The sequence below is a fragment of the Calonectris borealis genome, chromosome 4 (assembly GCF_964195595.1).
Source record: "Calonectris borealis chromosome 4, bCalBor7.hap1.2, whole genome shotgun sequence".
Lineage (NCBI taxonomy): Eukaryota > Metazoa > Chordata > Aves > Procellariiformes > Procellariidae > Calonectris > Calonectris borealis.
In genome coordinates, this window is record NC_134315.1 from 61,388,659 (window position 1) to 61,402,194 (window position 13,536).

Consider the following 13,536-nt stretch of genomic DNA (forward strand, 5'->3'; position numbering starts at 1 on the left):
AAAAGCAACCCATCAACCTCGTGTTTTGTCTCCCGTAGGTGATTAAAGCCGTGGAAGAAGGCTATCGCCTGCCAAGTCCTATGGACTGCCCTGCTGCTCTCTACCAGCTAATGCTCGACTGCTGGCAGAAAGACCGCAACAGCAGGCCCAAGTTTGACGAAATTGTCAGCATGTTGGACAAGCTCATCCGTAACCCAAGCAGCTTGAAGACGTTGGTTAATGCATCGAGCAGGTACAAACTCGGGCCAGAGCCATTTCTCAGAGCGAGATCCCCCAGCATTCAACCCTGGGGTTGAATTACTACTTATTATTTAGCCTGTGCGCATCCGTGGGTGGATGTTCCTCCAACTTCGTTATGTCCAGGGGATTTTTCCCAAATCAACTTTTTCTATTTGAAATTGGCAGGCAGGTGAGCAATTCAGTTACTCTATAAATGCAGTGCTGCTGCCACAAAGAAAATTACTGTGGCCTGTCTTTCAGAAACGGGAGTTTCAGTGTTATTTATAGGCCTATGATAAAGTTACCCGTGCTCTACCCCAAGGTTAGAGAGGGCAAGACTTTGAGTGCATGAAGTAGATAGTAAATGCTGCTCAAATTATTTGCCTGTTGACTTTGTCTTGGTAATGCAAATGAAGAGCGTCTCTTGGGGAAACTCTTAGGATGTGCAAAGCTTATGGATGTCCAAGTGCATCCTCCCACAACTATTCCCAGATGTGCTAGCCGCCACCGCCAGTTCTGACAGTCTTGGTAATCGCGAGAGGATCTCTGTGGTTCCCAAGGAGCTGTACACAAACCATTTGCTAAAACCACATTAAGTGAATAGAGCAGCCGGTGTGCAATTAAACATGAATCTGAATAGCTACATGGCTACAAGTAAGGTAAATACGGTCAAGAAAAAAAGCTGCAGTTGGGGAAAAAGAGATTTTTTTTAGTGAGTTTTATTATTGGAGTCTCCACCATACTGGAGTCTTGGAGAGGCTTTTTCTTTTTTTGCTGTAAGCACACAAGTATTACTTCCGAGCCATCTGTGTTGCTAATCAGTTGGTCCCTTGCAAGGTCATGAAGGAGTGATGAATATAAATCATTGCTGCTTCACTGATGGCAACGGAGTTCCCCTGATTAATACTGGAAGAGGCCCTTCAGAAAAGTTTATTCTCAGAGGAAGAAAAAAAAGACATGTCGTTTTCCTTGGACAGGAACAAGAGGGGTGTAAGATGAGGTTAGACCGGTGGTGTGGACCAAAGCAGATGTACTGTTGTGAGCTTAGGCCCATCCGTCTCCGTACCTTCCGAGTGAGTCTTGCACAGCTGCATGTGGCCCATCTCGCCTGTTGCAGCTGGACCTCACATCCCTGTGCTGGCATGTCTGTGCACATGGCATCTCATACACTGGAAGAGAAGAAACATGAAATCTCTGTTAATTTTTAAATACAAGGTAGATCTGATTCCTCGGGCTATTTTACATGCATCATTTACCATCTGAAGAAGGAATTACTCTTATTAGCAATTAGATGTAATGTCAGTCCCAGCAAACCTGCAGGAAAAGGTTTATGATAGCATAAAATATGTGATGTTTCTCTTTTATTTTAAGTTCAGAACAGTCATTTTCCAGGCCTATTATGTGGTGGTTCATGCACTCTTTTATACCAAACTGTTATGCCAGAAAAGAGGAAAATAGGCAGCCAACCATTTCCTTGAGCTGCTAAGCATTTTGCTGATGTTTTATGAACAGGTCCATGCAATTCCAAACCTTTCCTTTTCAGAGCTGCTGTGGGTATTTTCAATGTGGATGGGGCACCTGAACAGCCAGGCTTTGGGGCTGTGTTTCTATAATCATAGATTGCCGTGCCCAGACCATAGTAATTCCAAATGAATCATAATTTCAACATACAGCAGCTGTAAAGGATTTTTTTATATATGTAATGTGTTCTTTATGGAAATTCTCATTAATGCAAATAAGGGAGGAAGTCACTCTCTACATTACAGCATGTGCATATCAGTAGGTACCTCCTGACATTATGATGAAAATCCACTTCTTGTTATGATTACTTAGGAGTTTTGAATTCCTCATGTGTATAAAATGTTATGGGAAGCCATTATGTTCTTGGTACTGCAAGTATTCACATTTTATTGGACCCTTCAGCATTGCTATTAAATAAACAAATAATACTAATGTGCTCATAAAATTCATGAAGATTCCTGAAGTGCTATAATAATATAATATCTCAGCTCTCCTTCCAGTTGAAAGTCTTTTAAGTGTAATTCTCACCGTCAGAGGCTGACCCAGAAAACGTTTTTTTTACCTGTGAGTAAAAATCTTTATGCAAGGCTTACATTAGCTGTATGTCCTGGTTTACAAAGCAGGGGACAAATCTAGTTTCTTTCCTGGCTGACCTTGGACAAGCCCACTTTGCTCTCTGTGCATCATTAGTAGGGTGGTGGACCTGTACGCGGCACGGGTCGCTTGTGCCAAGTACTGTATCAGTGTTTCTGCTGCAGTGAAGGGTTATTATTTGCCTGAATTGCTTCTTCCGTGCGTGGCATAACCGAGCAGGTAGCAATTGCTGCGGCGAGATCTTGAGCGAGGGTGCAGGAGCAGGAGTCTACCTCTGGTTTCAGGGCTGGAGCATGGTTGGAGCATTGCTGCTCTCTGCAGGGCTCGCAGGATGCTGCCCGCATCCGAAATCCCCACCCAACTCTGCGGGAGCAGCCCCTGAAGTGTTAACAGCAGCCTGCCATTGATGGCTGCTGCTGGGAAATGTAATTTCCATCCCAGGCTCTGGGATGTCTTAAGTTAATTATGAGCTTTAAACTAGGAGGAGGAAAACAGAGTGGGAGGAGTGAAACCAAAGACTTTGAAGTAAGAGTGATTGGGGGAGCCTGATAGAACAGGAGCCTGCTTCTGGGCGAGCGGTAACGGGGATGGACGCTAGTCCTCTCCTCCTCTTTCCGCCTGCAGTGAGGACCAGAAATGGCAGGAACTAACTCAAAAGCGGGTGAAGTTACAAGTGAAGTGGTATGTTTGACACATTGCATATCAAGCCTGCTGGGAGGATTTAGATGCAACTGAAGAATCACTGAAGATGCAACAAAAGAATCATCTCTACGATATAAAAATGCGAGCAACTGAGTCACGTTGGGTACATCTCGATACTGATTCTGTTTGCTTCTCTGTTTTTGCTTGTCTTTAGAGTATCAAATCTGTTGGTAGAGCACAGTCCAGTCGGGAGCAGTGCCTACAGGTCAGTGGGTGAGTGGCTGGAAGCCATCAAAATGGGCCGATATACGGAGATCTTCATGGAGAACGGATACAGTTCGATGGATGCTGTGGCTCAGGTGACCCTAGAGTGAGTAGTGCCCAGATAATTTTCACCTCGTTTGTTGGAATTGCAGAGGGGGGGAAGACAAACCATTCAAAAATATGTAGAGATGAGGCTGCAGAAAGGGAAACCTTTGTTTCTCTTTTAGCATCTGTATTGATGATAACAAGTGCAGGCAAGACTAAAACTTACCGTCACTACATTGGCAGCTGGTACTTTGGCTCCTTTACTCACAGAAATTAATGCTTGAGTTTGAGTAAGTGCCAGGCTGTCCTCTCAACATAATAGCAGTTATTTATTTGGGGTTACTGACAAATAAAAAAATCCACCCTACTAGTAAATGTATAGGAGCTAGAGTCCCTGCTGAGGTATACTGGCTCTACACCGGATTAGCTGGTTTCACGTTGATCTGGACATAACCAAGTGAACGATCAAGTCCAGTAAGGCGCAGAAACAGTATTCAACATTAACAGAAATAAGCATAGATACAGCCGATGCCAACAGAAGAGCATCAGCAAACCCACAGCTCTAGGGGACAGGCTGCCTGGCCAAGACTCTTCCTTCTGAATGTGCCCTTGGTTTTTGCACGTGGGTATGACTGCAGTTGGGGTGACAGCATTCAAATAACTTGGTAAATGCCTTAGTGCTGCTGATTTGTTATGCTCCACCTTTAATTGCCTGCCTTGCTTGTGTAATTACATCTGTACTTTCCTCCTGCCACTTACTCAAACTCACCCCAAAGCCTGCCTTTCTAGCTGGGTTAATTTGAGCTTAGTTTACTGCAGGCGTTAAGGCAGAATGGGAAGGATTATGCTCCGTGCTGCTTTGAAAAAGGTCGTGGCTCTTCCACACATGCAGATTGCCAGTGCACATACAGAATTGGTGCCGAGGATTAGGAATAAAACAAGAAAAATCCCCACACCCCCCAGAACCGCAGCATTTCTCTTGTCTGCCGCAGGGCTTGCTGTGGAGCTTACTGTACAGGGTAGGAGGTCCTTTGCACGTGATGCAGGTTGATAACATCTCCATGGAGTTCAGTTTTGCATGACATGCATGGAGGGAGTGCAGGAGTGTATCTGCTCTCACTCAGATTTTATTTGCTCCACTCACATCACCAACGTTTGTCCCTTACACCTGGACTCATCCAGTCTATCTTCAGGCATTCATGTGAAAACCCTGTAGGGATTAAATCCTCTCTAGCGACTGTCTAGGGAGTCAGGCTGCATGGATTTCTACCTAGATCCTTTTTTGGGTGCCTGAGACTCTTAAATGCGGTTTCCCAGCCTAGTCCTGCAATTACGTGCCATATTACTTTGGCTTTTGAGGACTCCGCGGTTCCTTACCTACTCATCTCATATGGCAGTGCCCAGGAACACTAGGCTTCAGGGCTCCATTTAGACTGGTGATCTACAAATGTTGGCCAAGGAAGAAGTCCATCCCCAGGGTGGTCAGAGTCCACACGGCAGAAGGACCTAGCCAGAGGGCGAGTGGGAAGAGGAGGGATAGCATGAGGCAGTAATTTAAGAGAAAAGGAAAATGTTGGAGCATTCCCCTCTACTATGCCACCTCAATCTTATAACCAGAGCAATTTCTGGTAGAAAATGCAGATTGTCTAAAATATATCACAGACTTGTTGCTGTTTGGCTGAATTAGTCATATCAAAGAAGAAAATCAGGTTTCACAAAAGCTTCCAGTTTCTTCCTCTTTAGAATTCTATGCAATTTCAAGAGCTCTAAAAGAAATGCTCGGAAGTGAAATGCTTTGGTTTGGGTCAGAGAAAATGTTGAGTTCGAGCCCAAATTAATGGTCGTTTTTGACAGTAAATTAGAAGTTCACTTACTCATGTAGCTTTAAACAATCTTAACATCCCTCTGTGCTAACACAGTCTTAGCATCCCATCCTGCTGACAAAACTATTCCTAACCTCCCATTTTCTTGAGTGCAACATTTCAGATTGTGAAATTATCTCCTTAATTTGACTTAAAAATTTAAATACTTCCCTATATTTACTCTTTGGTATTCAAGAAATTTCAAAAGTATCCCCCAAAATCTTTTAAGGCTACCCAAAAAAGTGCTTCAAAACGTTTTTTCTGATTGGCAGTGAACCAAGAAATCCATTATCTGTACAGTTCTAGCCAGAAAGGCAAGTTGGTTTAAAGGTCTTTAAATAAGATTATAGCTGCCAGAGGTGCTCTGACCCTCACCAGCTGCAAACCGCCTCTAAGGCCCCCTCCGCGAGGTCCCAGTATGTTCTCTATAGCACAAATGTCATCCTACTCTGCTCCTTTACTGGCCCCAGTGGAGGTAATGTCTGAGCTGCTCAGCTTCAGCTTTCTTCTGGGCTTTTACAGCAGCAGAGCAGTGCAGAGGAGCTGGTGCCTGGGACCCTGGGGAGCTTCTGGGTTTTGTTTTTTTTTTTTTAAGCTGAAAGGAGGTATTTCATGAATCCATCTTTCATTTCAGTTGAAACTGAAAAAAGGTTGAAACTAACTCCAACTAGTTAGTTATCCATGCCAGCAAATAAATTCCTTCCCCAGCTGCTTTGGACAGAGTTGCATGAGTCAGGCTTGGTTCTTGAACAGCTCAGCCCACACAGCTTTGCATTGCAGTGGTGGCTTAGCAAGAAGGCTTGACTCCACTTGGGTCTATTCTTGGCAAAACTGTGGAAGGTTCATTAAAAAGCCAACCAGCCATCCAAATCAAGACTTCTCTCATCCCTCTCAGATATAGTGAAAAAAGACAAAAGACCAGATTCTCGGCTGTTAAAAAAGGAGAAACCATAGTGGCTTAAGAGGAAAGGTATCCCGTGTTGAAGACCTGAACCACATGCTCAGGCTGATGTAAACTGGCAGATTAAAATAAACAAAGTAAGGGAGAGAAATGGCTCCTGGGTGGGCTCAGCTGAGACTCTCATGGGTTCTCCAGAAAATAAACACTGGAACAAGCAAAGTTCTTTAAAGGTTAATATATTGGGGGTTTTGGTTTTCTGGAGATTTTCATTTTTTTCTCCCTGTAAAAGGGAACAACAAAACATTTTGTACTCTGCAAAGGAGAATTCAGGTTAAATGTTCCTTGTCATTTTTAATAGAGGCAACTGTTCAGTATATTCCAGAGCTGGGACTTGGGGGGATTGGGTGAAAAGATGATCTGAACATCTGAAAGTAGCTGGCTTTCCCCAAATGACATCAGTAAAACATTCTTTACAATCTAAAAGGTTGCCTTCAAATACCATCAAAAATGATCTTCCCCAAATTCAAATTGTGTAGGAGACAGATGTGGAAATTAGATGGAGAAAGGAGAACTGGATAATCACTGTCAGAAAAGGCAGAAAAAAAAATATGGTGAATGTAAAGAATTCCTAAAATCTACTGAAAAAAAACTACTAGCGCTGTAGGAGGGGTTGGCTATAACGCTGACGGGACTGGTGACTGTGGGCACCCAGCTTGTGGCCTCTTTACGGGACCTGGTTGAGATGGTACATGTTCAGCATTTTTTTTAAATCCCCTCCCCTCTCCCCCAGCATGTAAAGCAAAATCCCAATTACACTCTGCTTCTTTCAAACTGATGGCTTGATGCATTCATTCGAGAAAAGAGTAGTATTAGTGACAAAGTTCTGAAAGCAAAAGATTAAAAAGCTAAAAGTGGTGAATATCGCCCCAAGTCCTGAGCTCTGCTGCTTACGTAAAGACCTGAAAATGTATGTGTTCAAACAAAGAGTGATTTCTACATGTAGCTCTAATTCTTGCAAAGGGACGAATCACCTTGTGAAAAGTGGAGCCTCACCCTCCACCCCCTCTTTCCAACTGGATATCAGACTTGAAGGCAACCTTTCCAGTGGACCAGACCTGCTCTTTAAACTTGTGGATCACCTAGTGACTTTGAGTGTGTCTGGAGCTCTTTCAATCCACTGCAAGAATAACTTTACCAGGACAATACTCAAGAATAGATAGATCCATGACATGAGTTTCAGTTTGACCCTTGACTGGACCAATTACTAACCATGTGGACTACATACTTCCACCTTTTGAAAGGTCTGTACTCACTGAATCTCAGGACACCCTGTTGTTTGTTATTAGATGAAGAGCTCTGAATATTTGTAATAATATGTGCTGTGTTGCTTTGCATTGTAAATTTTTTTTGTTCTAAAATAAAATAAATTATTTATTAAAAGTTATACTGGATTAAGAGCGTTTAAGAGTTCACCTGCTCTAGATGCTTATTCTTAACCTGAAATCTCAGTCCTGAGATTGTGATACTGCATCTGCTTCTGAACAAACTAATTCTCATCTCGTAATCAAGTAGGAAGGGAATAATGAATAAGAGCAGATGAACTCTTAAAAAAAATTTTTTTTAAGACCTCATTTCATACAAAAGTCCCTAGCAAGTGGATTCCTCTCTCTTTAGCGTTTTCTGAAGGTCTTTGAGGTTCTTCTTTCCCCTCATTCAAACTGACAACTAACTAACGCCGTGAGTAGTCCCAGTCGGCACAGGCAATTGTAAAGTTACACCACGTGAAGAAGAGTGGTGAAATCTGGCCTGGATGGGAGATGAAATACAAAATATCTGTGGTAGGTTGACAGCTGCCAGCCACGGAGATCTTTCAGGAATGTGGCCCTTTTGCTTGCATGACTAACTGGCTGGTGAGAGGGGTTGTATTTTATGTGGCAATCCAGTCCTAGTCTACACTGTGTTTGACAAACTGGTCCATGGTGTATAAGTAGTTCTGTTTGTAAATAAAATGTTTAAAATATATTTCTTACAACGTGGAGACCATGAATTCAACCCTTGCAAATGGAGGATATTGCAGGGAAGGGGATACCGTGTTGCCCTTGGCACGATGCAGCTGGGCTTGCATGCAAGGCAGTGGTAAGAGCAGCATGCGTGCAGCTGTATGCGGGCTGTTCGGGATGAGCCAACGCTAATTTTCCTCTTTATTTCCTTGGCTTTTTGGTCAGCATAGGTTGGCCTCTTAGTACTGTGTTGGCAAGTGATTTGAATTCCTGCCTGTTTCCATTTTCAGCCCTATGTGGATGAGAGAGAAGTGAAAAGGGGAGACTTCTCCCTGAAACAGGAATAAAAGTTGTCTCATTGCTGGAGGGGGGTCAAGTACTTTGAAGCAAGGAGACCCCACAATACATGGGTGCACTTATCTCCACGGCCTCGGGAGCGCCCCTGCTGCTGCCGCAGCGGCGCACACAAAACCCGACACTGGGGGTCGGGTCACTTGCATGGCAAGGTGCAGCCTGGATCCTGATCGTGAGTGTCATTTGCCCCTGGGTCTTAGTTGTGCCTTTTCTTGCAGGGAATTGCACGTTCCTATTGCAAAGCCCCAGTAGATACCCACACACATCTCCTCTGTGGAGCTGAACCCAGTGAAATTACCAGTGGGCTGCAGTAACGTGAGCCAGGCAGCTCTGGACTGGAGCATGAGAATAGTTGTTTTGCAGCCCTTTGGCACAGAAGTTGATTTTTTCATCCCAAAACCAGCTGATTTGCGCACCCGATTTTGTTTAAAATTGGCTTCTGCTTTACGCTGCTATAAGTCCTTCAGCGCTGGATGCACGGGACCATGCCATGTGCTGTAAGTCACGCTCGAAAAATGGGAATTAAAGCTCCTGCGTTCTCTAGGCGGTTTTTGGAAAGTTTTGTTGCCAGCTTTGCAACATGGGAGGTGGCTTTTGAATAAAGCTGCTGATTTTATACTAGGTGAGCATCTGGCTCAGGAGCTGTTGTCTTCTGTTCTGTCTTTGTGGAGGTGAAAGACCCCACGGTAGTTTTTTTCCCCTCTCTGAGGAGTCGCTGCACTTTTGGCCGGTGGCTCCGCATTCAAGAGGATTTTATATTCAAAAAAAATAGACTGGATCCCCCTGGTGAGCTGCTAAAAGGAGAAGAAACTCCTTTTTCTTCTTTCTCTCTTGTAAATCAATGAGGTGCTCCTCAGGGTTATTGAGGGGGGAAAAAAAGCTGTGTAGTGAGTAGGGTTTTTTTTATTAGACTGGTGGAGCTGCGTGTGAAACACCAAGACATGCCTTTCTCATAGTTTCAGGCTAGTTTTTTCTGCATAACATGCAAGAGTATCAGAAATTATACATCTGTGAAATACGTGGTGCTGGATTTTCAAAAGAGCTCAGCTTGCACTTTAGATACCTGGAAAAAAAAAAACCCTGAATTTTCAAAAAGTGTCAGCAGAGCAATAATCAGCAAAGGGAAGATGGCTCTTTCAAAACTCAGGTCCTATACTGGGTTGTTTTTTGGTTTTTGGGTTTTTTTATCTTTGGTGTGAACTTCCAACTGTGCTGTGTACATAAAATAAATTGCATGTAACAATAGCATTACTACATTTTCCTTCATTATTAAGATGGCTTGCTGAACTAGTTTCACAATTCAGTGGAGGCAGAAATGAAAGTATGTCCCCCTGAGAAGGTAGACACCTTTTGCAGATGCTGCAGCCTTTTCTCTGCCAGGTAAGGAGCGTTGCTGATGTGTCTCATTGACCTCCCTTGCTCCGTGTCCCTTACATTGTGATTTCCCCTATGCATCGTCGAGATGCATCGCCGAAAAAGGGTATGATGATGAAATGAAGTGTTTAGCCTGCAGCAGAAGATCTGGTATTTTCTAAATCAAAAGGTTGAAAGCGTGACAATCCTTGGAGAACAACACATCTAGCTTTTGCCTTCAACCAGCTTATGTGTTAACATATGAACCTTCACTCAGGATTGCTTTTTATTCAAAGCAATGTTCATCTATGTAATTTTTGAACATGGATGGTTGGTTATATTGACACAAGAGTGTCTGTCCAGAATGTGAAGCTGCTGAGAGAGGTACACCTCCATGGGTAGCTCTCACAACATGACGTGAAAGTGTTTTGGTGGTCATTGCTCGTGTTCACCTGCAGTCCAGCATGCAGCCATGCTGTGAGCTGGCGGCCAGGTTTGCAATATCTCTCAGCTGATGGTTGGGCTGCCGGGTGTCGCTGGCCATCCCCAGCCCTTGCACACGCCAGCCCCGCCCGTGTGGTTTCCAAAAAGTATGTGTTTGAGGAGGTCCACTGGCTTTCAGTGGAGAGGTTTCTCCTAAAAGACCTGCATACCAGGGTGTCAGCAGCTCTGGGATTCACGTGTGTATTGGCAAGACGCTAGTAGAGCCCTACTTTGGAAACATTCTTTATTCAGTCCAGCCTGGAGGTAGAAAGCAAGGGGCTGATATTTCTCTAGTGGAAGTCCTCAGACAAAACACCACGTCTCCTCTAAGCTGAATGCTTCTCTAACAGTCTCTGTGTCTTGTGTTGGAAACACGGATGCACCTGTCTTGGTGTTTCTTCCAAGCTTTTATTCCTACAATTTCTTTGTTAACACTTTTTCCCCTGGAAAGAAATCCCTACAATTATACTCTGCCATAACCCGTGGCCTTACCTGGCTTTAGATGTGTCATTGAATCTGATCACCCAAGGTCCTGCTGTAGTATCTCCAGGGGACGGCTTGTCCCACTCCTGTCTTTGGATGGGATAAATTGTCCCTGGAGGTGCCTCTTCACGCTATCAACATGAACCTTGCTGATGACCTTCATCTATACACCTACATTTTAGAGGGCTGAGCTTCTGAGAAAACAATATTTCCTCTAATCCTGCATTTCACATAAACTGTCTTATTTTACAGCTTTCCTGTAATGGCAGCCCAGTAGACAGACTCAACACAAATGCCTTTGGCTTATAGAATTCACCCAAAAAAAAAAATCAAACGTGGGTTTACGGGAAGATTTGCAAAGTCCCAGAGGGGAGCTGCATTGACAATTCCTGTTGATTTCAGGGGGTCATCAGGGTGGTGGTCATGCTCGAGGCTTTTGCCATTCGGCTCTCTGTAGAAGCTGGCTCTAGGATTGCGGTTTGTGTATCTTTGGCTTTGCCTAGTCTGAAGAGGAAGGAAGCGTGGACTGATGTCATTCCTCACTGCTCGTATCCGAGATCAAATACCAGCCTCTCCCAGGAGAAGAGGAAACTGCAACGCAGGCTTTCTTACATGGCTTTTCTCTTGGAAATAGGACTTTTCACGCCTAGCAGAGTCCTTGGCCAAAGGTGATGCTGATATTTTGCTGTCCGTCTTTTCTCCTTGGACAGCGAGGTGATCTCAGTCAAATCACAACACTTTTTAAAAATGGGGAAAATTAAACATGCCAACTAAACTTGGCCTCGGGAACCGCCAGTGGTAAGAGGTGGGCGCTGGCAGCAGCATCGGCATGTGCGGCGCGTGGTGTGCGCGGCGGCGTGTGCCTGAGCGGTCCCTGGAACCAACGTCTGCTTTCTCCCACAGGGATTTGAGGCGGCTGGGAGTGACACTTGTTGGTCACCAGAAGAAGATAATGAACAGCCTTCAAGAGATGAAGGTCCAGTTGGTGAATGGGATGGTGCCGTTGTAACTCGGTTTTAAAGTCACTTCCTCAAGTGGGTCGGTCCTGCACTTTGTACGCTAGCCCTGAGATTTATTTTGACTAAAAAAAAAAGAAAAGATAAAAAGGGAAATGCAGTGGTTTCTATAACTGAAGGACGTTGGCCTCTGCTGCAGCATTTCTAAAGCAGTGTTTGACTAAAGTTTTCTTCTTATTTGTGTCCTCATTTTCATGAAGTAAATGTAAGATGCATGGAACATGGAAACGAATCTGCTGTACGTGAGGTTAACCCGTCTCTTAAGCTTCAGCGATGATGACAACAAGCCTTCCCACCTCATGTTGTCTGTACATGGGAGATATATATATATATATATATAGCACCTTTATATACTGAATTACAGCAGCACACGGTAATACTTCCAAGGACTGACTTGAGCAGAAGAGTTTTGTAGCCGTTTGTGGGCTCCCAAAAGCTGCGGTTTACTGAAGTTTAACTTCGAGTCTTACTTGTCTACAGAAGTGTATTGAAGAGCAATATGATTAGATTATTTCTCGATAGATATTTTGTTTTGTAAATTTAAAGAAAAGAAAAAAAAATGCTGTTACACAGCATTAAGTTATAGAGACTAGTGTATAAACATGTTGCTTGCTCCATAGCAAATCAATACAGGGTGTATATTTTTTTTTCCTCCCTCTGTGTTACCAAGTTCTTTTTGTTTGCTCTTCTGGGAGGATAATACACGGCGAAGATGTATATACTGTACAGTTTGCTATGCGTCAGGTACAAGTTTGGGGCTCTTTCCTTGGTTGGTTCTTTTTTCCCCCCTCTTCGCTTTGTTTTATCTCCCTTTTGGGTTACTGCTATGCTTTGTATTTTTGCTGCTGTTTGGTTTGAGCAACATGTAAAGCCTTCAGGAGTTTTGATTACGTATATGAGGTAAAAGGAGTCTGCTTAAATAAAAGACGTGGCCCACTCTTCCTTTCCAGCGCGGGCTGGGGACATCGAGAAGAAAAGTAAAACATCTGGTTCTCAGTAGCCTCCAGTGACAACATGCCATCGGTTTTCATGTGTATGAGTCCTGCCCAGGAGGGAAACCACGAGGTGGTTTTAGCTGGAAGGAAGGGATTTTGCTGTTCCTCTTCTCATTATGGGGGTTGAGTCCTGGGGTTGAGTTATGGGGTGCGGTGTGGAGGTGAGCCCATGGTCATCCAGCATGGAGATTTTGCAGTATTTCCCCCAAAGTGATGGTGGTGGTAGGATTATTTTGGGAACTGTGCTGTCCCAGGTTGTCTCTCTGGGCATTTTTGGTTTGGGTATGGGCCTGGCCACTTTTGGGCAGACCACAGAGAGGAGGGAAGAGCAGAGCAGCCCAACGTGGTCACAGTAGTGGGCGAGAAAGTCCCATCCATCCGGGGCTGGCACAGCTCGGGTCAGCACTTGGTTGTAGCTGGGGTTCAATGTGTCCATTAAAGCTCACGACTGCTATTTTCAGAGGGACCTGAGGGCAACCCAATCCCCTGGGAATCCCGCCAAGAAACAGTTTGGGGCTGTCCTCCTCCTTTTATTGTTGATAGGATTAATCAGCACAGTTAATTTGGTATTCATAGGTTGGGCTTTTTTTTGTGAAGGCTTTTGTAAAGCTAAGGATTTAAAAATGGCTCAGCGGATGGCAAGTGTTTGCTGTTTCTGTAGACATATCGCTTTCTTAGAGGTTGGGTAGCATCTTGTAGCATCTTGTAGCATCCTTCCTTGGCGATAACATTGACATGTTGACTTGCCGCAGCGCCCTTCGTCCCTGGTGCTGCAGAGCCGAGCCCGAGGAGCTTATCCCGTGC

At 44.3% G+C, this 13,536-nt stretch overlaps 1 protein-coding gene across 5 annotated transcripts in view; it reads left to right on the forward strand.

Annotated features, from left to right (window-relative positions):
• Nucleotides 1-12,654, forward strand: part of EPHA5 (EPH receptor A5) — a 153,911-nt gene extending 141,257 nt beyond the window's left edge. For 4 of the 5 annotated variants that reach the window (XM_075149817.1, XM_075149819.1, XM_075149818.1 and 1 more), the window contains 3 exons: nucleotides 39-232; nucleotides 3,191-3,346; nucleotides 11,625-12,654. In XM_075149817.1, coding sequence (XP_075005918.1) covers nucleotides 39-232; nucleotides 3,191-3,346; nucleotides 11,625-11,730 — 456 coding nt within the window. In that variant the 3' untranslated portion in view covers nucleotides 11,731-12,654. Of the gene's footprint in view, nucleotides 1-38; nucleotides 233-3,190; nucleotides 3,347-7,051; nucleotides 7,301-11,624 lie in introns of those variants that run through there. The other variant, XM_075149822.1, reaches the window with a different exon arrangement.
• The last annotated feature ends 882 nt before the right edge of the window (nucleotides 12,655-13,536 follow it).